The sequence below is a fragment of the Mchenga conophoros genome, linkage group LG3, assembly GCF_057382185.1.
Source record: "Mchenga conophoros isolate Kocher_MC1m ecotype Shallow Benthic linkage group LG3, M_conophoros_male_GT1.1, whole genome shotgun sequence".
Classification (NCBI taxonomy): domain Eukaryota; kingdom Metazoa; phylum Chordata; class Actinopteri; order Cichliformes; family Cichlidae; genus Mchenga; species Mchenga conophoros.
Window position 1 is genome coordinate 19770314 of NC_140528.1, and position 23678 is coordinate 19793991.

Below are 23678 nucleotides of genomic sequence, written 5' to 3' on the forward strand. Positions count from 1 at the left end.
GAAAGGCTCCTAAAGAAAGTTCCAGTCGATCCAGGAGAGAAGGACAACCGCTGCCTAAGAGAAAACCTGTAGCTATCCCATATGTGTCAGGAGTGTCGGAGCAGCTGAGTCGCATTTTTTCTAAACACTGGGTTTCTGTGGCTTTTAAACCCCAAAACACGCTGCGCCAAAAACTGGTCCACCCCAAGGATCGGGTCCCCCGACACAAACAGAGTAACATAGTGTAGCTGTTAAGTGCAGGACGATTGGCAGGATTTATACATCGAGGAAACCAAACAACCTCTGGCTACAACACAGAAGAGCCACCTCGTCAGGCCAGGACTCTGCAGTCTATTTACACCTACAGGCCAGTGGACACTCTTTCAATGATGAGGATGTAACATCCCGGACAGGGAGGAACGCTGGTTTGAAGGCGGAGTCAAGGAGGCCATTTACGTGAAAAGGGAAAGACCATCTCTGAATCGAGGAGGGGCCTAAGGGTACATCTGTCACCATCTTACATGCTGTGATTGCAGCCATTCCCCAACTCTCTGTGAATGGTACTCATGACCATTGATCAGTGGTTGTTGATCAGTGGTCATGAGAATTGCATAATTAAGATTAAGGAACTGACCTCACAGCCCATTGTTCCTTCAGTGGGCTGGTTTCAGTCATTATGCAAATGTCCTGTTTATAAGATTGAATCCTGCAGTCAGCTGAGACTGAAGGAGTCACCTGGATGAGAGACGAAATGTTTCTCCCACAAAACGCTATGTCCAGATGAACTGAATCAACTTTTGGAGAAAGAAGTTGAATCAGTATTTCAGCTTTAAGAGGGTATTTTAACACAAACATCAGTCCTTCTACTTAAGTATGTTTGACACTTTGTTTACACCTAAATTAACTTTACTGTTAACCAGTTTTCATGTTTCTGTAATCCACCAGTGTGCTCATGCTTTTTTAAGTGAAAACATATTTTTAATGATCAAATATAATTATGTTCGTTATTTGTGGATTTTAAATGTCCTTGACAGAGACAGATGATGATCATTATCCTGCACTGTGGTCTCAGGTTTGGTCGAGCTAGCACAAAGAATGGCTATGTTGAACTTCCTCCTGGGATCTACACTAAGAAGTGAGTCCAACATTAGCAGGGTCTCTTTCCTTTATCTGGATTCACTTTAGCATTCACAGTCACGTGAAGCTTGTTATTAACTCGATAAGTCAACCCAGGGTTTCAGCTGAGCGCTCACATGAAACACATGGTGTTGACAGCATCTGATCAATCATATTCATGGAGACGTGTATCAGCAACAGAGCAGCTGAGTTTGCAGAAGGAAGTCAAACTAAACCACAGGAACAATATGAGGAGATTACACACATAATAAAATACTAGCAGTAACACAGCTGCTGCAGACAAATCAGTCGTGTGATCGTGTGTGAGAGGAGAAGGACTGTAAAGGAGTTTGGTGTTAAAAGCTCTGTATGAATGTGGGAGACTTTGAAGGGCTTTAAAAAGGCCAATATAAAATAAAAGGCAGCAAAACTGCTGAGTGTGAAAGTCACCAGACTTATCAGACCTCTGTGATTAAGACCTGTAAGAACACCTGTTTGTACTTGTTGGCATTATATCAAACACACACGTATATTAAGCCTTTGTTTGAACTCTGGTTGAATTTGTTACTTTCAGACTGTGAAACATCACAGAGGCTGCAGCTGCAGATCTTTTATTCACCTGGAAATTTACTTTAAATGTTAGATGGAAAATGTATTGCTCAGTTTAACCAAAGTAAGAACAAGAATCCATAAACCTTCATAAAGACAAACATCTCCCAGAACATTGAGCTGCTGAAGTGTCACTGAAGGGAAAAACTATTTGTCCTCCTCCATCCAGCAACACCTGAAAGACCTGAGTGGAAGCTCCTCCCTACACTGTGTTTGAAGGACGATCTGATTTCCTCGTGTCAGCATTGTTCCCACATCATCATAATTAATGTTGTTCCAGGTTCAACATTGCAAGTGACCAATCACCTTCTTGTGACGTCATTCCTTTGCGACTTCGAAATACCCGCCTTCGAGTATTTCGAAATACAAGTGAAGAAGCGAAAAACCGCCGCCTGTCCGCCGAATTTGAAGTCAATTTAGGATACTTTCCTTTAATAAACGGTAAGCATTATACATATGTTCCTCACTTGGCTTGCTGTTTGTTTGCTAGCGATAGGCTACTTGACAACAGCATTAGCTAACCAGTGTTCTCTAGACCAGCGTTCCCCAACTTTTTGGGTGTTTCGTGGCCCGGGGGTTGGGTCAGGCAAAATTGCAGTAGCTTCCCTGATCATTTTACAAACATAAGTGAAGAGAATCTGGACTAAAAGGCCTAGACTTATGGTTGTGTGCTGAATCTATGAATCAAACTATCACCTGGAAACATAATTAACTGGTCCATAGCTGTGAAACTGGACATGAGTTCTTGATTCTATGGAGATTAACAGTAATCCAGAAATTTACAAATTTGTCCTGGTACATCGCGTAAATGTTGTCCCAGGGACATCGCGTAAATGTTGTCCCTGGGACATTGTGTAAATGTTGTCCCTGGGACATCATGTAGAATTTGCCCTGGGACATCGTGTAGATGTTGTCCCTGGGACATCGTGTAAATGTTGTCCCTGGGACATCGTGTAAATGTTGTCCCTGGGACATCGTGTAAATGTTGTCCCTGGGACATCGTGTAGATGTTGTCCCTGGGACATCGTGTAGATGTTGTCCCTGGGACATCGTGTGATAGCTTGTAAATAATGGAATGAAAATTATTGATTGTTATTAACTTGTGAAAAAGAAGTGTAACAAATCCACATGTTATGTTCTTACACCCTTACAGAAACTGTGACTCCTTCACAATGTCAGGTAAATGTCAACTCATGTTGAATAATCAACCAATCAAGCCTTTTATTATCACATGCAATGTTACACGTACAACTGCAATGAAAATTTCACCCCCTTCTGACCATACATATATTGCTTAAACATCACATTGGGAAGACAGGTCGGAAACAGTTAGGAAGGTCAGAAAACAATTTAATTAATAGATGAGGAGGAGAAAAAAGAACTACAACCAGACAAAGCTCCTAGAAGACTGAAATGGATGATGGTTGCAGCATGCAAAAAGAAAATGATATCTGTTGACTACAGCATATGCTTTCTCACAGATTACCTTGTGGGAGTAGCTGGACCAAACTCTATTGGTATTTCAAGTTTGAAATCCCTGTTTGACCAGACTAACATTTCAGATGAGGTACCTCTTGACATAAAAATCCTTTTATGTTGTCATAAAACTAATGTTAAATTCTGCTTTAAATACACTTTATTGTACAATTTACTTAATGAATCGTATTCCTTAGTTCTGTTTTTATTTATATGTATTTATTTATTTGTTTTATAAGGTAATAGATGGCCTAATCTATTTGCAGTGTGAGGTATGTTGAAAAGCTTGTTTGATCATAATGACATAGCATGTTTACGTTTTTTGTAATGTATTTGAAAACATAGGTGTATTTATGTTATTTTTATAGAATTTCCCTCACATTTATCCAATACCAAGCCAAATCACTGGAAAAATTTTGGATGGGTCCACAAGAGCACAAAGTGCATACTTTTTGAAGGTATGACTTGGACTGTGGTAACTATGTTCTTATCACAAAGGGTTTATAAGTTGCCACTATAAACAAACAGCATTTTCCAAAATTGAAGCCTTGTCAGAAGAACCTGAAAAATACCTTTCTGAAACCTTTTCTGTGTAAAGACTTGTTCAAAAGCAATGCACACAGATTAAAACATTTCTGTCTTGGCCAACTGATAAAGAACACCAAAAATTGAGTGGTGCGTGTTGAGTCTGTGGTCTTGATTTGTTTTGTACACACTATAGAAATTAATTAATGTAAACCAAAAATGACACTTTCTATATGTTTGTGTATCTGCAGAATTAATCACAAGTCTCACCTGACAAGCTTTTGCAGTTTTGCAGTGTCATTCTTGACAGAAAAACATACTTGTCACATTCTTTTTATTTCCAGAAAAACATCTTTCAGATGTATGAGAAATTGATTGGAGCCTGTCTGGAAAACGGCAGCCACTGGACCTTGTTTGTAAGTTGCACAGATTTTGCACTCTCTCTAGTGCATGATACTTTTCAGTGTCCCTCATTAGGAAAGCTCAAGGCCCAAGCCTACCATATCCATCTTTTTACAAAACAGTTTTGTGACATACCCAAGAGGACCATAGTCTATATGAATTCATTTGGCGAGTCGGAGGTCAGAAAAAGTGCGGTGTTGAAAAACTGGAGGTAATTAATTAACATATTTAACATAACATATTTAATTTAATTGAAATCATTACCGAACGTGGTTATTGATTTCTCTATATGCTTTTTATTTGTAATAACTGCGATCTCTCAGCTCATTTGCTTCAGCAAGAGGCTGCGCTGGAGAGTGGACCTTGTCACATGTGAGCCACCCACATCAACAGGATGGGAACTCATGTGGAGTGCATGTCATAATGGTACTGAAAACTATAGCTTTAACCTATATAAGTAATGTTTACATTTTTGCCTATTCAGTTTTTAAAGCCTTAGAGGCAGGATGGTAAAATCTCAATTTTTTTTGTAGATTGAACCATTTCAGCAGTAATGCTTTGCTTTGGTTGCTCTGTTTTTTGTTTTTTTTCTCGGGGGGTGGGGTGGGGGGGTTAAAAACAAACAAACATTTCTTTGTTAATCTAATTCTTTTTGTTCTTTTTTTTTTTTTTTCTTCTTCTTCGTCAATTATTAGTTTGCCCAATCTCTCATTGACGGTAAAACACAAGTGGAGTAGTACAACACTGAAATCACAAAGCTCAGGTCCCGACTTTGCCACTACTTATTTTCCTCAATAGGTAAAGATAAAATTAGCTGCCTTCTTTTTCTCTAACATTGGAAAATGTAACTTGTACTTAAACAAATTATATTTTGCAGATCGAACTAGGAAGTGCAGTCAGTGCTGGTGTGTGATTGCAGCCAAAGACCGGGTACACTATGACATGTCCTTAGCCATATAGATTGTTTATTTAATGGACTTTGTTCATTTGTTTTTTGTTTGTTTATTTCTTCTTCTTTTTTTTCTTTTTTTTAATTCACAGGTGCAGTGCCAGAAATGTGGTGCATACAAGCACATGCGTTGTTCAAAGTCTGTTTGTGGCATCTGTATCTTCTGTGAGAGTAAGTCACAATATAACTAAACAATGTCCAAAAATGTTTAAAGTGAAATTTTTTTCGTAATTTTGCCTTTGCACACCAGGACTGTGTAATTAAAGTGGACGTTTCAAGATCCAGTTTTTACACAAAACTATTTTAGACATAACTGTGTCGTATTGTGGGGATTTCTCTTCACAATTAAATTGATATAGTGCTGTTTATATCATTCTTCTTTATGTAACAGCACAGTGCAGCACAGCAGAGGGAAAGGAGTTGTGCAGCATAGTGGGTGGCTATACAGGAGGAGCAATAGAAGTAGCCAGTGAAGAATGTCATCAGGGAAAGCATCAGGCAGCGAATGACAAAGGAAAAGTTCCTAAGGGAGAGAACATCTCCAGCAAATCGACAAGTAACAGTGAGATAGGAAGACTGACAGTCAGAGATGAAGGTACACAGACTGAAAGAGATGAAGGTACACAGACTGAAGACAACGAAAAAGAAGGAGAAGTATACGGCACAAGTCTGAGTACAGATAATGCTGCTGCTGATGATGTTGACAGGATCGATGCAGATACAGAATTCCAAACTGATTCAGAAGGAACTAGTACAGTTTACAGAGTGCATGGTCGCTTATCTGTACCAAGCTCAAAAAAGAAAACCTACACAATAACAGAAGACGAGATCAAGCGCAGAATCAACGCAGAGAACATGTCAGTTCATGTTTTCAGAGGTTTGATTGGGGTAGGTATACATTTCGTGATTTTGATGTCACCTGAAATAAATCCAGGTTACTCGTATCAATGAAGTGACAATGTGGCTGGAAATTGTGCATTTGCTGCAACATATACACAATTACACCATGTAAACAAAAGCATTTAACTTTGTGCGCGTGTGTGTGTCTCTCTCTGCTCTTTTGGTGTTTGCACTTTTTCTTTTTTAGGGCCGTAAAGCCAAACTGCCCGCAATGATTCTTGACAGGCCTAAGAAGGCCAAAACTAAAGTAACAGTGTTTAGTGTTCTGAGTGAAGAGGAGGCTGGGGAGCTAGCCCTCGGGTTTGCCGGAAGATTGGCCTGCGATGTCACAACAGACATGGTCTGTAAAGGCATCGACCATTCAAGTGCTGATATGACAAAGTAAGTTAGTAAAACAATATGAAAGTTGTATCTTTTTTGGTATTATTTGTCATTTCCCCGTATTTGGGTTATTGGTGTAACATTGTTAATCTTACTTTCTAATAACAGACAGACTCTTCTCAAAATCCAACACAATCTTAAACATGAGCTGACTGATTCCTCAACCTTCAGTTTGCTGACACACACCTTTGGCCCCGCTGCACTGGATTCTGTCATTTCATTCCTGTGTGAAAAACTTGATCTTGTCTCTTAAATAATGAAACCTTTTGTGACTTTTGTTTGTTCTGTAAATCAGAATCTTGAAAATTGTTCATTGTTGTTCTAAGTTTGTGTTAACTATTTGGCAAAAATGATTGGTTCCTAATCCAAACAGCATAATGACTGTTCTAACACATATCTTAAAAATGCTACAAAGAAAGAAAATTATCACATATGTTTCAATATGAATGTAATTGTGTCACACTCGGTTTGTAGTAGCTTTCCTGTTTTATTTTGAGTTTTGGTATGTTTACACTGTTATTTTTATTTCCCGTGTGTTCGTCTTCCCTTATTAGTTTTACTGTATTTAATTAGTCTGATTTAATAACTTATAATTATTTACTTTCCAGTGTGTATATATGCTCCTCGTTTGGATTATTGTTTGTTTGAGTTCTGCCTGTCTTTTCTATTAAAGATTTGGACTTTTGGACTATTAGTGGACCTCGTAGGTTTTTATTCTGTTCAATTGGTAATTGACTGGGTTTAATTTAGTGGCCTGGAAAACAGGCCGGAGGGGTCTGGTCATTTTAACCCCCTAAGACCCGAAATCTTCCATGGCATGCATTTTTAATTTCTCTTTGATATTTGCGCCGATTGGAACCCGATGAATGTAAAAAGAAAGAATTACCAGGTTTTGTTTTTTTTACCTAATTTTTGTTTCTGAGAAAAATGAGAGCCACATATGAGGACATTAATTTGAAATTTCGATAGAACAGTTGCAGTATAATGTCCTCATAACTGTATATCAGGCACTTGTTGATCAAGATTTAGTATTTTGGTCTAAATAACCCAAAATGTGATGTCCACATGTGTGGACGCCAGGCTGGAGTAAAGTGTTAGAGCTATTTATACCTATGTAAACTTTTATACACTGGTTTTTACCTGTCTTGTTTCAGAAAGGTTTAAAAGGGTAATGTCCACAGTTTATTTGTTTATTTATTTGTTTGAATTCAACATATTTTATTAAAGTAATTGAGCTTGAACACAGAAAAAACTGAATCAAATAATCATAAAATCAAATCACTTGCACTATACTGAAGTCTAATCTACTCTGAGCTAATGCCGGTTTCCAACACTAATGATTGGGTGAAGGAGAGAGATGAGGGTGTGCACGGCCACTGGTGCTCTTATCCCTGTTCTTTGTGATACAATCCAACAGGAAAGCAGTCAAACCCTTGGACATTAGCCAAGTTAACGTTCACAAATATATACACACAGAGGAACTCTGAGCCCCAATGTCAGCATTAGCACAAACATGCCACTTCATACCAAATCTCAGTGTGAGGTCAGGTGTTAGTCTCATTCCATTATTCTGGCTATATTTTCTTACTCATTACTATTAAACTTATACTTAAGACTAACTATTAACAAAATCACACCCCAATAACTCTGTTATTACACTTTGTATTTAATCAAAAGGCTGGATGTTGAAACCTTTTACTTCTATTTTGTATGAGCCAGGATTCTCAACAGCTGATACTCTATGTCCAAAAAGTGACAGGTATCGTTTTATGGAGCAAAAAACTTAAGAGCGCATATTTTATAAATAATACCAACAATTACAAATGCAGACCTTTAATAGTAATAAGTAATCCTTTATTTATAATGCATAGCAATATAAAAATAGTAACATATGAAAATATTACAATGGGCACAGATGAATTTTTATCAAAAACAGCAACCAAGCCAAAGTAATGAATAACACACATAAATAACAACTGCTTGAGAGACCAAACAATTTCTTTTCATCTGTTCCTTGGCAGAAAGTTAAGACAGCTATTCAGCTTTAGGTTTCAATAAACAGAAGTAATGGATGCAGTCCCTTTGAAATGTCACACAAAAGTCTACTTGTGCATATACTTAGCTTTAACTCTTCTCTTTTTTGTTTTGTATTCCAAAAGGTTTTCATTTTCTCCAGAGGATGTCTCTCTTTCAGTGGTTATCGACTGTTCACATTCATTTTCACAGACTGTTGGAATGTCGATGCTGGCCGAACGTTTCTTGCTAGAATACAATGGCCTAATTTTGCGTGCATTATCTGTCATCTTTATTTCGTACTGGCATATACTTTTGCCTACTTGTTTTGTTTTTAAGACATTTGTATGCAGTTCATCTATCATTGCAGTAATACCCTCTGGAATGAATGCCCACTGTTTAACTGTGTCTAAAACAGCATTTAGTTTTCAAACTGCATCTTCTGTGCATTTTTTGTCTGTGCTTTCAACTACAGGAGTGTCATTCAAAGTTGATAGAGGACTTTTCAGAGAGTTTTTCATTTGTTTAAAATGGCTACAAGCCACCTTCAGGCAAGCACATGTGTTATAGTGAGAGAACGTACAACAAGTGCACTGAAGTGTTTCAGCCGATGCAAAAAAACACAGATTTCCAAACAAACTTGGCATTTTTATCACTTTCAAGTCCTCACAGTGTACAAAGTAATGCCTTTCTTTCACTGCAATTCTTGCCAAGGTCTGTTTCCATGTTTGGATAGATGTCATTGTCAGCCTCTGCTAATTTTGCAAGTAACACTAGATGCTTGCAAAGAAGTCCTCGTAAGCCATATGTACAGTTGCAGTAGGACTCAACAGGGCAGACATCATACACCATGTCTTCTCTTGACTCAGATGGGACTTGATATGCATTAACTCCATGGCTGTTCTTGACTGTAATTTTAAGAGCCCAACCACTTTCCATCAGTCTTGAAGCAGAGTCTGAAACTTGAGACAAGGTGTCAGCAAACCTGTTTTTCATGCGGCCCACATCTTGCAGGGTTTTTATGACTGAGAAGTAGTCGTCGGCCTTCCCTAGGAGCACTTCAATCAGATCATCCAGACGCCTATTCTTGTAGCCAGATAAAAACTGGTATTTCAGGCGGTGGAAAAATCTGAAAAACAGTTATTTGAAATGATTAGTAACTGTAATTGAAGGAATTTAAAGTTTTAATCAAGACTGTATTATTTTTTAAAAAATTGGAAAACCTATTGCACACGTCTTTTATAAAGGAATGCTCTGTGCCGGTTTAGCTGATTTAGGCAAATCCACCTACTCTGTTTTTTGTTGTGATAACATAAAAAACGCTGCTAGAATTTAAAGGATTTGCCTAAAACTTGTTCTGGCAATGACATGACGAACCTACTCAGTTTAGCCTCTTGGATTAAAGCATAATATCTTTTTTTCAGCAATACAATTGAATGAGGTCAAAATAATAAATCATACCTTTCAATCACATTGTTTGTTTCAGAACGAGCGTGACTGAACCGACGGCCGTAGTCACACCACATGTGGCCAATGCCTTCCCAGTGCTTCTGAAAATACTGGCACACCAAAGGGTATTGCTTAAATGTCTGGCAGAACTCTGCTGATGTGGCTTTAAAGTCGTCCTCCTAAGAGAATTGGATGCAACAGAATATATTTCAATCCATTTAACAGACCTATTGAAATCTTTAATATTATGTATTGAAGCCCTTTTCCTTTTATTGAATAACATTAAGAATTTTAAGGTATTAATAATATGTCGTGTTTTTGTATTAAGAAGCAATTATTTCTTCCCTTACAATGGCTAAGAAGGAACACTAAACCTATAAGCATATTTGGTTTCAGCATCTGTCTGTGAAAGAATCCCACTCACAAGTTCTACTGCACAGTGGGTGACACAATGATGTTCTGCACAGCTTAAGTACTTGTTTTGATAAGCAAGATAAGAAGCCAGTTTTAGAAATTGTTTCAAAAATCTATTTTGTATCTCTCTGTAACTTTTTTTAGCAACTGAAAGTTATTATGCTCTTAGTGTAATCAAGAAATCAAAATGTGAAATAGACAAATTACACTTACAGATGTGCAAGCTTTCAGCTTACAAAAGAAAGAAATGATTTCATTTCTCTTTTGGGTGTTAGAAAGCCCATGGACCCCGGACTCTGATTTTGAAAGCCATCGATTAACAGCCTGTGAATGTAAGAGAAAAAAAGTTAATCTGGAGAGAGAGACAGAGGAGCAGCTGTACAAAAAGCATAAAAGAAAGCTGACGTCCAAAAATAACTTTGTCACTCACTGGACAAGAGGACCTGTGCATTACAGAAATCAACCAGGCAAACATATTTTTAAATGTCAAAAAGAGCTTTGGGAAGCAGCCACCAGAAGATGAGTGCACTGTGGTCTTAAATGGATGGACATAGTCACTCAACATTTTATCCCTTTATATTCATTAACCTGAGTAGGTGAATATCACAATGAGGCAAATCATAACAACAGGACCCTGTTGTAAAAATGTGTTTCAGGTGCATCTTAGACAACGTGAAAAGAAAACAATGTGGTTTACCTGCAAGACATGGTACCAGCATAGAAGGATAGCTGACTCTGGAAAAACCTTCTGCAAAGCATTTATTTCCGCAAAGTCTTTGTCAACCATAAATGCTCTACAGAAAAAAAGAAAACACTAAATGAGATTAAACAGTATGAAAATGTTTTTGCTATCTCAAAGCACCACTTCAATGCCAAATTAAACATTTCAACTCACAAGTAGATATATAAAATACTGCATACAGCCTATAGGAATAACTTTAACAACTGGAAAGGAAAGTTTTTTGCAGCCCATGCTGCAGCTATAGCATTAGATTCTGGCATGTTATAACTTTTTTGAAAAGGAATTATTTCAAAATTAATAGCTGTCAATGTATTATTTACCTCGGGGAAGTTGGGAAATGCTCACAAACTATTCCAAGAACAGTTTCCAGGGTTTTCTGACTTTCGTTGCTGACAATAGCACATAGCCACAGGGACTCCATGCCCATGATCATCTCTTACAACAAGTGTGAATAAGGGAAATGAATACTGGTTAACGCAGTGCGTGGTGTCAACAAATACTAACTGTTTTGCATAGTTCTCCATGTTTGATTTCATTACAGGTGTCTGCAAAACAATCATTAGTTCTTGGTCAGATGTGTATGGTTGATAGAAGAGAACATGTTCTTGATGTTTTCCATTAAGTAAGGTATGTACACATTGACTGTCTCCACAGTTAAAGTGCTTCTTCCTCATCATGCAGGTTCTAACACTGTCAATGTCACGTGGTGTGACAAAATGCTCTCTGTTGTGAAGATCTCTGTGTCCATGTTCTTTGGCCCATTTATGACATTCGGTTAGTATGATGGCTGGCTTAGTTCCAAGGGAAAGCAGTTCCTCAATCTTCCTCCTCAAATCACTGGAAATATTGTTGAAATGTGCGTCTTTTGGGTCCGAAGGATCATGCCCATCATGCTTATCATATGTACGCTGCACGATGACTGTGTGGTCTTTCCAACATTTGAGTACTTTAAATGAAACATAGGCCTTACAGCCCACTGCTCTGTAGCTGTTTCGACTTTTTCCCCCAGCTCTGATGCAGTTGAATTTGTAATAGTCTCTTTTCCTGTCTTTACCTGAGGCAACATTTAAACATTTATAATGTCCATGAAGGGTTAATGAGTTCAATTTTTCTAACACAACACTGAATGGGTCCTCCTGGCATTGTGACACATACACACAAAGTTGTGTGTCTTTTCCAGTTCTTTTTTTTTTCGTCATTCAGAACACTTCTTCTAATTATGTCGTCCATTTCTGGTGGAAAAATAACGAAGGTTTAATTAGTCAATATTCATTAATTCATTTTAACTTGTTTTGGGGTTTTTTGCAATACAATGTAAATATTAAATATAATATTAAAAAAAATATATATATATAAAATAATATAAAACAAACAGGGGCTAAAAGAAGCTAAACTTTCATATGGTATGTCTCTGGCAACTTTAACATGATGTCCCAGGGACAACATCTACACGATGTCCCAGGGCAACTTCTACACGATGTTCCAGGGACAACATTTACGCGATGTCTCAGGGACAACATTTACGCGATGTCTCAGGGACAACATTTACGCGATGTCCCAGGGACAACATTTACGCGATGTCCCTGGGACAACATCTACGCGATGTCCCTGGGACAACATTTACGCGATGTCCCTGGGACAACATTTACGCGATGTACCAGGACAAATTTGTAAATTTCTGGATTACTGTTAATCTCCATAGAATCAAGAACTCATGTCCAGTTTCACAGCTATGGACCAGTTAATTATGTTTCCAGGTGATAGTTTGATTCATAGATTCAGCACACAACCATAAGTCTAGGCCTTTTAGTCCAGATTCTCTTCACTTATGTTTGTAAAATGATCAGGGAAGCTACTGCAATTTTGCCTGACCCAACCCCCGGGCCACGAAACACCCAAAAAGTTGGGGAACGCTGGTCTAGAGAACACTGGTTAGCTAATGCTGTTGTCAAGTAGCCTATCGCTAGCAAACAAACAGCAAGCCAAGTGAGGAACATATGTATAATGCTTACCGTTTATTAAAGGAAAGTATCCTAAATTGACTTCAAATTCGGCGGACAGGCGGCGGTTTTTCGCTTCTTCACTTGTATTTCGAAATACTCGAAGGCGGGTATTTCGAAGTCGCAAAGGAATGACGTCACAAGAAGGTGATTGGTCACTTGCAATGTTGAACCTGGAACAACATTAATTATGATGATGTGGGAACAATGCTGACACGAGGAAATCAGATCGTCCGTGTTTGAAGCAAAGCACAAAGGAGACACCTGCTGGAGCAGCTGGAGTCCTACAGACACTCAGCCTCTTCACTACACAAACACCTCCTACAACATCCACTCTTTCCACTCTGACTGTTGTGTTTGTGGAAACACTCCAACACACACCGCTTCACATACCAACATAGAAATGTGTGTGAAAAAGAGCTGAGCTGATATTAAACATCAGGATTTATTCAAAAACACAGAGTCAGGAACAACATCTAGACACACATTACCTCTCAGCAGCAGAAGAACATCCTTTAAAGTATATAACAACATCCTTCGACTCGTTGCTCTTTAAGGAAACACAGCTGGGTTCAGGTCCAGGAGATTCTGGCCTCTTATTGATCCTAAGAGAAAAACAAATGTAACAGCTTCATGAGACAGGAAGGAAAAACTGGAAATATTAAATTAAAGACATGATGAACAATCTCATAAAAATAATGTACTTACTCTTTGTCACATAACAGTCTTTTGTTAAAGTTTACAATAACACCCTTGCTTAGTCTTTGCTCTGTACTGCAGTACTTGCACTGGTTTCACTGGACAAGTCTGCATGTGAATCTACAACTGATCTGACATTGTGGCACAAACACAGTAAACAAACACTACGAGCACCTTGTTTCATGTGCAGTGGCTTTCTTCTCATTCTGTTACTGAACACTGTATGAAAAGCCTCTCACTGCCAGCATCCTTCCAGCCCCACGACAACAAGACCAACTCACATCTTCACAACACCAAGAATTTTTCCCCTTTTCTTTGGAGAAACTGAGAAGCCAATAGGATTGTAGCTCAAACTTGCCCACAGTCCTGCTTCATCACTGCTCACTCCTACCTGTGTTGGTGCTGAGTGGACAGTCATAGCCTGCTGCTAGCATGAATGCTAAACGTACTGCTGTGGATGATCAGCAGAAAAACATGTGGTCAGTTTGACTGTTTGCTGTATTTAAAGTCTTTTTCTCAGTTCGTCTGTATTCAAAGTGCATTCGGGGCTTTAGCTGACAGCTCTTTGTGCTAACAAACTAAACTCTCTTAGTTTAAGCCAACAGACCAAACACAAAGCCTGCTGCTGCCTCCATGGGTTAGCTTGTGTGACTGGCGTTTACACCAATGAAATCTAAATCACACTACAGGGAGTGCAGAATTATTAGGCAAATGAGTATTTTGTCCACATCATCCTCTTCATGCATGTTGTCTTACTCCAAGCTGTATAGGCTCGAAAGCCTACTACCAATTAAGCATATTAGGCGATGTGCATCTCTGTAATGAGAAGGGGTGTGGTCTAATGACATCAACACCCTATATCAGGTGTGCATAATTATTAGGCAACGTCCTTTCCTTTGGCAAAATGGGTCAAAAGAAGGACTTGACAGGCTCACAAAAGTCAAAAATAGTGAGATATCTTGCAGAGGGATGCAGCAGTCTCAAAATTGCAAAGCTTCTGAAGCGTGATCATCGAACAATCAAGCATTTCATTCAAAATAGTCAACAGGGTCGCAAGAAGCGTGTGGAAAAACCAAGGCGCAAAATAACTGCCCATGAACTGAGAAAAGTCAAGCGTGCAGCTGCCAAGATGCCACTTGCCACCAGTTTGGCCATATTTCAGAGCTGCAACATCACTGGAGTGCCCAAAAGCACAAGGTGTGCAATACTCAGAGACATGGCCAAGGTAAGAAAGGCTGAAAGACGACCACCACTGAACAAGACACACAAGCTGAAACGTCAAGACTGGGCCAAGAAATATCTCAAGACTGGTTTTTCTAAGGTTTTATGGACTGATGAAATGAGAGTGAGTCTTGATGGGCCAGATGGATGGGCCCGTGGCTGGATTGGTAAAGGGCAGAGAGCTCCAGTCCGACTCAGACGCCAGCAAGGTGGAGGTGGAGTACTGGTTTGGGCTGGTATCATCAAAGATGAGCTTGTGGGGCCTTTTCGGGTTGAGGATGGAGTCAAGCTCAACTCCCAGTCCTACTGCCAGTTTCTGGAAGACACCTTCTTCAAGCAGTGGTACAGGAAGAAGTCTGCATCCTTCAAGAAAAACATGATTTTCATGCAGGACAATGCTCCATCACACGCGTCCAAGTACTCCACAGCGTGGCTGGCAAGAAAGGGTATAAAAGAAGAAAAACTAATGACATGGCCTCCTTGTTCACCTGATCTGAACCCCATTGAGAACCTGTGGTCCATCATCAAATGTGAGATTTACAAGGAGGGAAAACAGTACACCTCTCTGAACAGTGTCTGGGAGGCTGTGGTTGCTGCTGCACGCAATGTTGATGGTGAACAGATCAAAACACCGACAGAATCCATGGATGGCAGGCTTTTGAGTGTCCTTGCAAAGAAAGGTGGCTATATTGGTCGCTGATTTGTTTTTGTTTTGTTTTTGAATGTCAGAAATGTATATTTGTGAATGTGGAGATGTTATATTGGTTTCACTGGTAAAAATAAATAATTGAAATGGGTATATATTTGTTTTTTGTTAAGTTGCCTAATAATTATGCACAGTAATAGTCACCTGCACACACAGATATCCCCCTAAAATAGCTAAAACTAAAAACAAACTAAAAACTACTTCCAAAAACATTCAGCTTTGACATTAATGAGTTTTTTGGGTTCATTGAGAACATGGTTGTTGTTCAATAATAACATTATTCCTCAAAAATACAACTTGCCTAATAATTCTGCACTCCCTGTAATGTGTCCTCCAAGGTGTTTGGTGGGAGCACTGAGTGAAACATAAGAGCTCTGGTAAAATAACAAACAGGGCTGTGAGAGCAACTGAAGTGATAAAAATACTGTTTAAAGATAAAAAACACTTTGATGTTCTCTCGTTACCTAACAAAGTCCAAACCCTGTGAACTATTTGAGCTTTAATAACTGTGGATTCAGGTATCCTGAACCCATCTTTGGACATTTGTAATTAAATATTTTAAAACTCCATCAGAGACTCCTGATGTGGCTGTTTGGAGAAGGAAAAGAGGGACAAAGTGCAGCGTCGAGCTGAGGCTTCATTCACTGCAAACCTACAGTTATGTTTCCTTATTTCTGCTGTTTGCATGTTCACAGCTGAAATAAAGCTGCCTCTTTGACTTCATCCTGTTGTGTTTGGGTCCAATCCTGCCTGCCACACAGCGCTACAGGACAAAGTCTAAGATTTTTATCTTTTTAATGAATCTTTGGTCATATTTATCCAGGAAAACACAAACATGTAAAGGAGTCATCACAGTTCTCTGACCTCGTTGGTCCAGGTTCAGCACTGAAGTCTGGAGGGTGAACTTTGGACCAGTCACTCCTCACAGACGGACAGCTGGATCCTGCAGACTGTGACCTCTGACCTCTGCAGACACAAACATGTTTTATTCAATGATCAATTCTCTGATAAAGTGATTGAAGCAGCTGTGATCACACAGACTGCAGATAATGCAGCTGTTTCCTGTCAGTAACAGTCCTCTTAGATTAGAGTTCAGCTTTTTACAGGAAAACAAATGTCCCTGAATGCAACAGTGAGACACAGTCTGCCTGTGTGGCTGTGATAGCTGCCGTTAGGAGCGCTCATGTGTTTGCAGTTAGACGAGGAGATGTTACCATCATGGACACGTTAACAAATCCTGCAGCATCACGTGGCACAAACACTTTGTGTTCCTGTCATCTGCAAGCAACAGGAAGTTCATTAATAAAGGCGGGATGGAGACGCGACTGTGATGGTTCTCCTTCATCCAGCTGTTACACACATCTGGGCTCACAGGACGAGCCTTTGTCTAATACAGCAGCTGCTCTCTGAACACTTTTCTGAAGAGGAGCTGCACAAACCTTTGTTTGCTTTCTAGAGCAGCGTATCAAAGTCAAACTACCCACTGCTAGCAGCTGTTTCTATCATAGTTTAGGATCCAGATGTGTGAGGTCTAGATTTACACCTCTGATTAAAATACATAGTTAAAAACAGCCAATTGAGTCCAAATGTGTCTTAAACCAGATAAACTGACAGTTACAGCTGAGCCTGTGTGTCCTTGGAGACACTGCTTTGCTACAGAGATGCATTTTAGAAACCAGGAAACATCAAAATCATTTAAATCAGAGAGTTCTTGTTACTAACAGCTCACCTCTCTGCAGCAGAGACTTTGAAATTAATGAAGTCATCTTTAGACGCGTCACTCTTACAGGACACAGAGCTGGGTGGAGGTCCAGGCTGGTTCCTGTGAATAATGATGGAGCAGTGATGTGAGTGCTGAGCTGTGACATGGAGAAGAGTCATGGACAGTTAGAGATGGTCATCTCACCTCTGAGCTTTGGTCTGGCTCTCATGTTCCCCACAAAGAGTGCTTTTAGAGGGAGGGACTCCCTCCTCTCTGTCCTCACACTGATCCATGCTGCTCAATTCACATCAGCTCACACACACTTTCTACCTTCACCTGCAGAGGAAACACAAATCAGCCCAGCGACACACTGACTGACCCACTCAGCACCCACTGATTGATTCAGACACGTTTTAATCCCCAAAAGTTGATTCTGTTCATCTGGATGTTTTCAGTGGGAGAAACGTTTCATGACTCATCCAGGTGACTCCTTCAGTCTCAGCTGACTGCAGGTTTCCAACCTTATAAACAGGACATTTGCACAATGGCTGGGAGGTCATGACCATTGATCAACAACCACTGATCAATGGCCATGAGTCCCATTCACAGAGAGTTGGGGAATGTCTGCAATCACAGCATTACTAACCTAACCCTTACCTGGATGATTGAGCATCCAGACACTTTTTAATATTTTACTAATTTCTGAAGCTTTTTACCAACTTTGATCAAATTGGTCTGCTGTCATTTTATTGTTGACAAAAAGAGATTTTGAGTTTGACTGTTGACGTTTCCATGTGGGACTGTTGCTGCAACACCAGGATGTTACTACAGAATACACTTTATATTGTGAGCACTTGGATGTTAGTCCAGTGGTCCTAAACTGACACACCTGCACCTGGATTCATTCTGACCAGATTTTAGCCCAACAGTGTTTCATACTTAATACATCAGACACAAACTCTGCAGCTGTCATTGTCATCAACTGCTACTATGTAAGGAGTTGTTTTGATCGAAACTATATGTGACGTAGCAGAAATATATATACACATGCAGCTTGTGATTTTTTTTCAGAGCTGTGGGTGCATGATAGCGCCTAACAGTTCTCCGTTCCCGGGAATGTAAAATAAAGATCATTTTTTGAGTTTGACCACTTTGAGCCCAGTTTTTCTTCGCCGCCAAAAGAATGCAAAGAACTGAATTTAATAAGACGATCAACTGCGCCACAACATTCACGAAAGCGAAAGTAAAAGCGACGGAAGGAAACGCCCAGAGAGGCGTTTGAGGGACGGTCAGAGTCAGGAACCTCAGAAACGCATCAGGCTGGAGTTTAATTCTGTTTTCATCTTTAGAAACATCTGGAAATAGTTATAAAAACGCTGCGTAATAAAGAAAAATAGTGTAGATTAGTTTGAGTTGTGTTTAGCTGAGCTGTGTCTTTAATCTGAAGTTCATTTTGTGGAGGAGCAGCAAGACTTTCAGTGTTACTCTCAGAGAAAGCCTCCCAAATGTCTGTTGTCTTAATAGTGGAATTATCTGGAAAATGAACCAGTTCTTATGAGCTGCTTTTCTGTATGAGCAGTCACAGCATTTTATACAGCGTGCTTCATTCACACAAGCACTTCTTTTTCTAACAATGACACTATGATGGATGCATCGGAGAGCAAGTCGGGGTTCCACATCTTGCCCAAGGATACCGTGGCGTGCAGACTGGAGCAGCCAGGGATCAAACCTCCAACCTTCCAGTTAGTAATTCTACCTGCTGAGCTACAGTCTGTACTTCCTGAACAACACACCCTCCTTTTGTTTCTTTATTTCCACTAGCAACCAGGACCATAATGAACCCTGACTCCAACAGACACTCAGGATCCACCTGCCCAGTAAGTCACCCGCTAACTGCAACTATCCGAGCCCTGACCTTCTGCAGAGACGAGTCACACTGAACACAGCAAGTGTCCCTGCTCTCAGATACAAAACCTGCCTTTAAAAGTTCAGAGTAATGAAATCAGCAGTTCTGATTCTAGAATCTGTAGTCTCACACACATGTGCAGAGCACTTTTGTTGTTTTGGTTCACATCAGGTGATATTCTGCTGCAAACAACTAATGAGAACATTTTATGAAAGCTTTGAGTGTCCATCAGGATCCTGTAGAAACAGCTTCCATGTCAAAGATCAATATTCTGAATTCTGTTTTGAAAAAAAAAGATTTCTAGAAAATTCTCTAAAGAATTCACCATCTGTTTTGTTTTCTAAAACAGATGGTGTTTTAGAAGCTACCTGGTTTCTCCACCGGTTTTTCTTTATTTTTTTTAAGGAGGTCTGGTTTCCCCACCAGTTTTTTAATTATTCTAAGGAGGTCTGGTTTCTTCGCCAGTTTTTAAGGAGGGTTAAGGATGGTTGCTCCACCGAAAGGAGGTTTTTCCTCTGCCGCTGAGGGCGTTGAGTGTTTGGTTTATCCACCAATATGTAAGGAGGATAGAGCTCTCATTGGTGGGTAAACGCACGTGTGAGCGAGTGCGGGCCAGACGTGGTCTGTGTGAGTGTGACTGATTGTTGTCTTGTAATGGGGAATAAACTGGGTAATTCTGCCTTGAAAGGGGATGGAATACATTGCAAAGTATTCACTGGGCAGCACGTAGTATGTAGATCATTGAAGGAAGAAAGTAATGAATTTGTGCACAAAGCAGATGGAACAGTGAGTGTGACTGTGTCTGACGTCACTGTGTGTGTGAGACACAGAGAGGTGTGAAAGACAAACATCCAAACTCAGCCTGCAGTTCTGTTCTGTGATTCTACATTTGACTATCCGTTGAGTTTGGTGTGCACTTCTGCTTTGTTCAGATGCATTTAGATACATCACCTCCACTCTGGGTGGCTGTAGCTCAGGTGGCAGAGCAGGTCAGCCACTAATCAGAAGGTCGGTGGTTCGATCCCAGGCTGCACCCTGGCTGCATGCCAAATATCCTTGGGCAAGATACTAACCCCGTGTTTGCCTACTGGTGGTGGTCAGAGGGCCCGGTGGCGCCTGTGTCCGGCAGCCTCGCCTCTGTCAGTGCGCCCCAGGGCAGCTGTGGCTACAATGTAGCTTGCTGTGAATGTGTGTGTGAATGGGTGGATGACTGAATGTAGTGTAAAGCGCTTTGGGGTCCTATGGACTAGAAAAGCGCTATACAAATGCAGGCCATTTACCATCTCCTGTCTTTCCTTCTCTACCATTGCCTCCTAACTGCGGATGGGCACCGGTATCTGATGTCATTATGGCACCGGGTCTGACATAAACGGTAGTAACCAGACTGAAAAGCAGTGCACATTTTGGTGCTTTTTTTCCTGAGATGTCATACACTTTGGATTCTAGCCAATCATTTTACCTTTCCAAGGATAGTAGGCGGGCCCCGGTACGTATGTTCTTTTAGAGCAGAGCGACAGATTAAAAATGCCCAAGGCTAAGCGGTCAAAGTCTGGCTGTACTTCACAGCAAAAGATGCAAACTCAGCAGCCTGCAACAAGTGCTTTAAGATGATACTGTGCAAAGGAGGTAACACCTCGAATCTGGTGAAACAGGGAGGCTGTAGCTCAGGAGGTAGAGCTGGTCACCTACTGGTCGGAAGGCTGATGGTTCGATCCCAGGCTCCTCGTGCCAAGTATCCTTGGGCAAGATACTAAACCCAACTTGCTCTCCACATTCGGAGTGTGAATGTACTTAGAAAGCACTGAGTACAGATAAAGTGCTGGTGTGATTGGGTGAATGTGGCATGTTGAGTACTCTGGGAGAGTAGAAAAGCGCTATATAAGAATCAGTCTGTTTACCATGAAACACCCGGCGACGCATAGTGTTTTTTTTTTAAAGCCGAGAAATGCACCGTATTTGATAGCTTCCTGCAAGACCTCACACCGAGCACAACTACTGCGGGTGTGGTGCCTGTTATCGGACACGGAGTTAGCAACATCCCCCAAGAACCTGAAGAGGAGAGTCCTGGCCCCTAGCCCTGCCAGAGGAGCAGAAATGATGAGGATGACGGCAGCAGCAGCCGTTCTTCTCTGCGTGTGTAGCTTAATGTTGTTTGTGTGTAATTTACGTTGAGTAGGCTAACCACGTTATTACATTAATGTAAGGTGAACAAGCAAACACCGTTGTAGTTACATGCTGCTGTCTTCTTGTTTGATAGAGTGATACCATATATGCCCTATAGCTGCACAAAAGGCTAACATTGTTATCTTTTTACAAAAAAAACAACAAAACATGAGCGGTTTCAGGACAAAGTTTGTGTTCTCCATTCTTTAAGCACCGGTTCCAACCAAAGGAGGTATCTTGTATCAACAGAAAAGGCTAACTTGGTTATCATTTTGCAGAAAAAAAGAGACTGCTAAAAATAAAAACATGAGAGGTTTTTGGACAAAGTTTGTGTTCTCCATTCTTTAATCACTGATTCGAGCACCGATTAAGCACAGGCACTGTTTCAAAAGTACCGGTTTGGCACTGGTATCGGATAAAACCTAAACGATACCCATCCCTACTCCTAACATGCCTCCTTCCTCCTCTTCCTTTTCTTTCAGCCATCAGTAGCATGACAGTCTTATTCATTATGATCCACGCATTTTATTTGGTAAAGCTTTAGTTCAGAAGGCCCTTACTAATGCAACACTCCCCATTTACCCAGGCTGGCACTTGGAGTACACTGGCTTGTGGCCCCTTGTGCCAGCATTAGTGCTTTCCTCCTTTCTGCTGCTCACAATTCACCGATCACACTTTGACTATTACCATTAAAGGCTGCAGAACCTGCGTCTGAAGCCTCTGGTTTAAAAGAGTTCAAATAAATAATCCAGCTATAGTTGTCAGTATTTCCACTGCTGCACAGGAAAAAACTTTATTATAAAATAAATAATAAGAAATAAACTTTATTTTTCAAACACAAGCTTTACACAACTTGTACGTTCACACAAGCACTTTTTCCATGTGTCTAAGTGTTTCCTGTCGAACATTCACCAGGACACCATGCAGACTGGCATTAAACCACCAACCTTCTGGTTAGCAGGTGACCTGCTCGACCACCTGAGTTCCAGCCACCTCATCAAAGTGACCAATCACATTAGAATCCTGTCCTGCTTTGGGCTCCGCCTCCAAACCATCCAAAGCGGGTTTATTTGCACCATGTATGCAGGTAAACTTAAACATCCATTCAGCTGCTTCAGAAGGAAAATGTCAGCTTGTGGTTTCAGTCACAGGAAACTCACAGGTTAGAGTCCAGCCAGAGGGCTGCTGTTGTTTATCTGTAAAGTCTTTACATTTACAGAAATAAATAATTATGTGGACACATCTGGATCATCAGCAAACATGAAACCAGGTGACCACCAGGACCAAGCTGACTGCTGACACAGAGTTCATACTCTAACTGCTAGCTGCTCTGCTAGCTAAGTTAACTGATGTTAAAGGTCAGAGTAAAGAAATGACGTGATGCTGCTGGGAGTGACACCACAGACTAGCAGCATTTAGTTACTCAGCATATAATGCAGTTAATCTGAAATCTCTTTTTCTCTCTGAAACAAAGTGACAGCAGACTGAGTCAAAGACAGAAACCTTATTGAAACACCAAATATTCCCCGGCTTCACTTCCTGATCCAGGATTCAAAGAGGACGTTGCACTTACTCAGCTTCTTCCCATGAACGTCTTCCCTCTGCAGCTCTGCTGTCTGGACCAGGTCTGTGTAGAAACAGAGACAATCTTCTGCTTCATCAGTCCTCTGTGTCTGCAGGCTGAAGTCACATTAAACACTTCACACCAGCAAAGAGTCTGAAGCTCAAAGGTCAAAGGTCAGCTGCTGCACCTTGTGTGATATTGTTTGATCAATAATTAACCTGCAGCAGGTTTCTGCTCCAACTCCAACACACTGAACAACCCTGAGAACAAATTAGAGGATGTGGGTGTGTCTGCAAGCTTCAATAGTAAACACCTCACACCAGCAATGAGTCTGAAGCTCGCAGGTCAAAGGTCAAAGGTCAGCTGCCACACTGTATATAATATTTCAATATGTATACAACCTGACTGTGGGTGTGTGTGCAGCCATAAACAGTTTAAACATTAAACACTGAACCATAAAAGAAGCTTAAGCTGCAGCTCACAGGTCAAAGCTCAGCTGCTGCAGCCAGTTATGACTTTACATAAATCATCATGTTTTCCCTCTCAGCACTTGGGCTGTTTTGACTCAGCTACACTATGGCAAATGGCCAATGGTTCCACAGCTGTTCTTGTTGTGTTAGGGCTGAAAAGCCCGACTTGTTCTCCTCTGCAGGTCATCAAATGCACCACAGAAGTTTGTATTTGCAGAAGCCTGTGTATGTTTGATGGCTTTATTATTCTCTGTTCAAAGACAATAAATGTGGAAAATGTCTCATGTAGTAT

The 23678-nt window shown here is 40.4% G+C and overlaps 3 protein-coding genes across 11 annotated transcripts; 1 reads left to right on the top strand and 2 right to left on the bottom strand.

Annotated features, from left to right (window-relative positions):
• Positions 1-1934: 1934 nt before the first annotated feature.
• LOC146577586 (uncharacterized) lies at positions 1935-7031 on the top strand. 7 transcript variants are annotated; one of them, XM_085268371.1, is made up of 13 exons: positions 1943-2145; positions 2858-2883; positions 3186-3271; positions 3420-3452; positions 3549-3638; positions 4050-4121; positions 4230-4533; positions 4803-4905; positions 4985-5037; positions 5149-5227; positions 5448-5944; positions 6144-6337; positions 6446-7031. In XM_085268371.1, exons 10-13 carry the CDS (start codon positions 5182-5184, stop codon positions 6588-6590), a joined length of 882 nt encoding a protein of 293 aa, XP_085124497.1. In that variant the 5' UTR covers positions 1943-2145; positions 2858-2883; positions 3186-3271; positions 3420-3452; positions 3549-3638; positions 4050-4121; positions 4230-4533; positions 4803-4905; positions 4985-5037; positions 5149-5181; the 3' UTR covers positions 6591-7031. The 7 variants fall into 7 exon arrangements, 6 of the variants coding, with proteins under 6 accessions (XP_085124497.1, XP_085124498.1, XP_085124500.1 ...); XM_085268372.1 differs by having other exon boundaries at positions 4230-4318; positions 4431-4533; positions 4803-5037; XM_085268374.1 differs by having other exon boundaries at positions 4050-4318; positions 4431-4533; positions 4803-5037.
• Positions 7032-8468: 1437 nt separating this feature from the next.
• LOC146577587 (uncharacterized) lies at positions 8469-13189 on the bottom strand. 3 transcript variants are annotated; one of them, XM_085268368.1, is made up of 6 exons: positions 12968-13189; positions 11109-12187; positions 10911-11007; positions 10427-10537; positions 9812-9978; positions 8469-9479 (listed from the first exon to the last, which is right to left on the bottom strand). In XM_085268368.1, the coding sequence occupies exons 3-6, from the start codon at positions 10998-11000 to the stop codon at positions 9017-9019; spliced, it is 831 nt and encodes a 276-aa protein (XP_085124494.1). In that variant the 5' UTR covers positions 11001-11007; positions 11109-12187; positions 12968-13189; the 3' UTR covers positions 8469-9016. The 3 variants fall into 3 exon arrangements, with proteins under 3 accessions (XP_085124494.1, XP_085124493.1, XP_085124495.1); XM_085268367.1 differs by having other exon boundaries at positions 11276-12187; positions 12968-13188; XM_085268369.1 differs by lacking the exon at positions 11109-12187.
• Positions 13190-13442: 253 nt separating this feature from the next.
• On the bottom strand, positions 13443-23095 carry LOC146577588 (uncharacterized). The gene is made up of 5 exons (XM_085268438.1): positions 22926-23095; positions 17488-17619; positions 17311-17403; positions 16446-16547; positions 13443-13560 (listed from the first exon to the last, which is right to left on the bottom strand). Exons 2-5 carry the CDS (start codon positions 17574-17576, stop codon positions 13443-13445), a joined length of 402 nt encoding a protein of 133 aa, XP_085124564.1. The 5' UTR covers positions 17577-17619; positions 22926-23095.
• Positions 23096-23678: the final 583 nt, after the last annotated feature.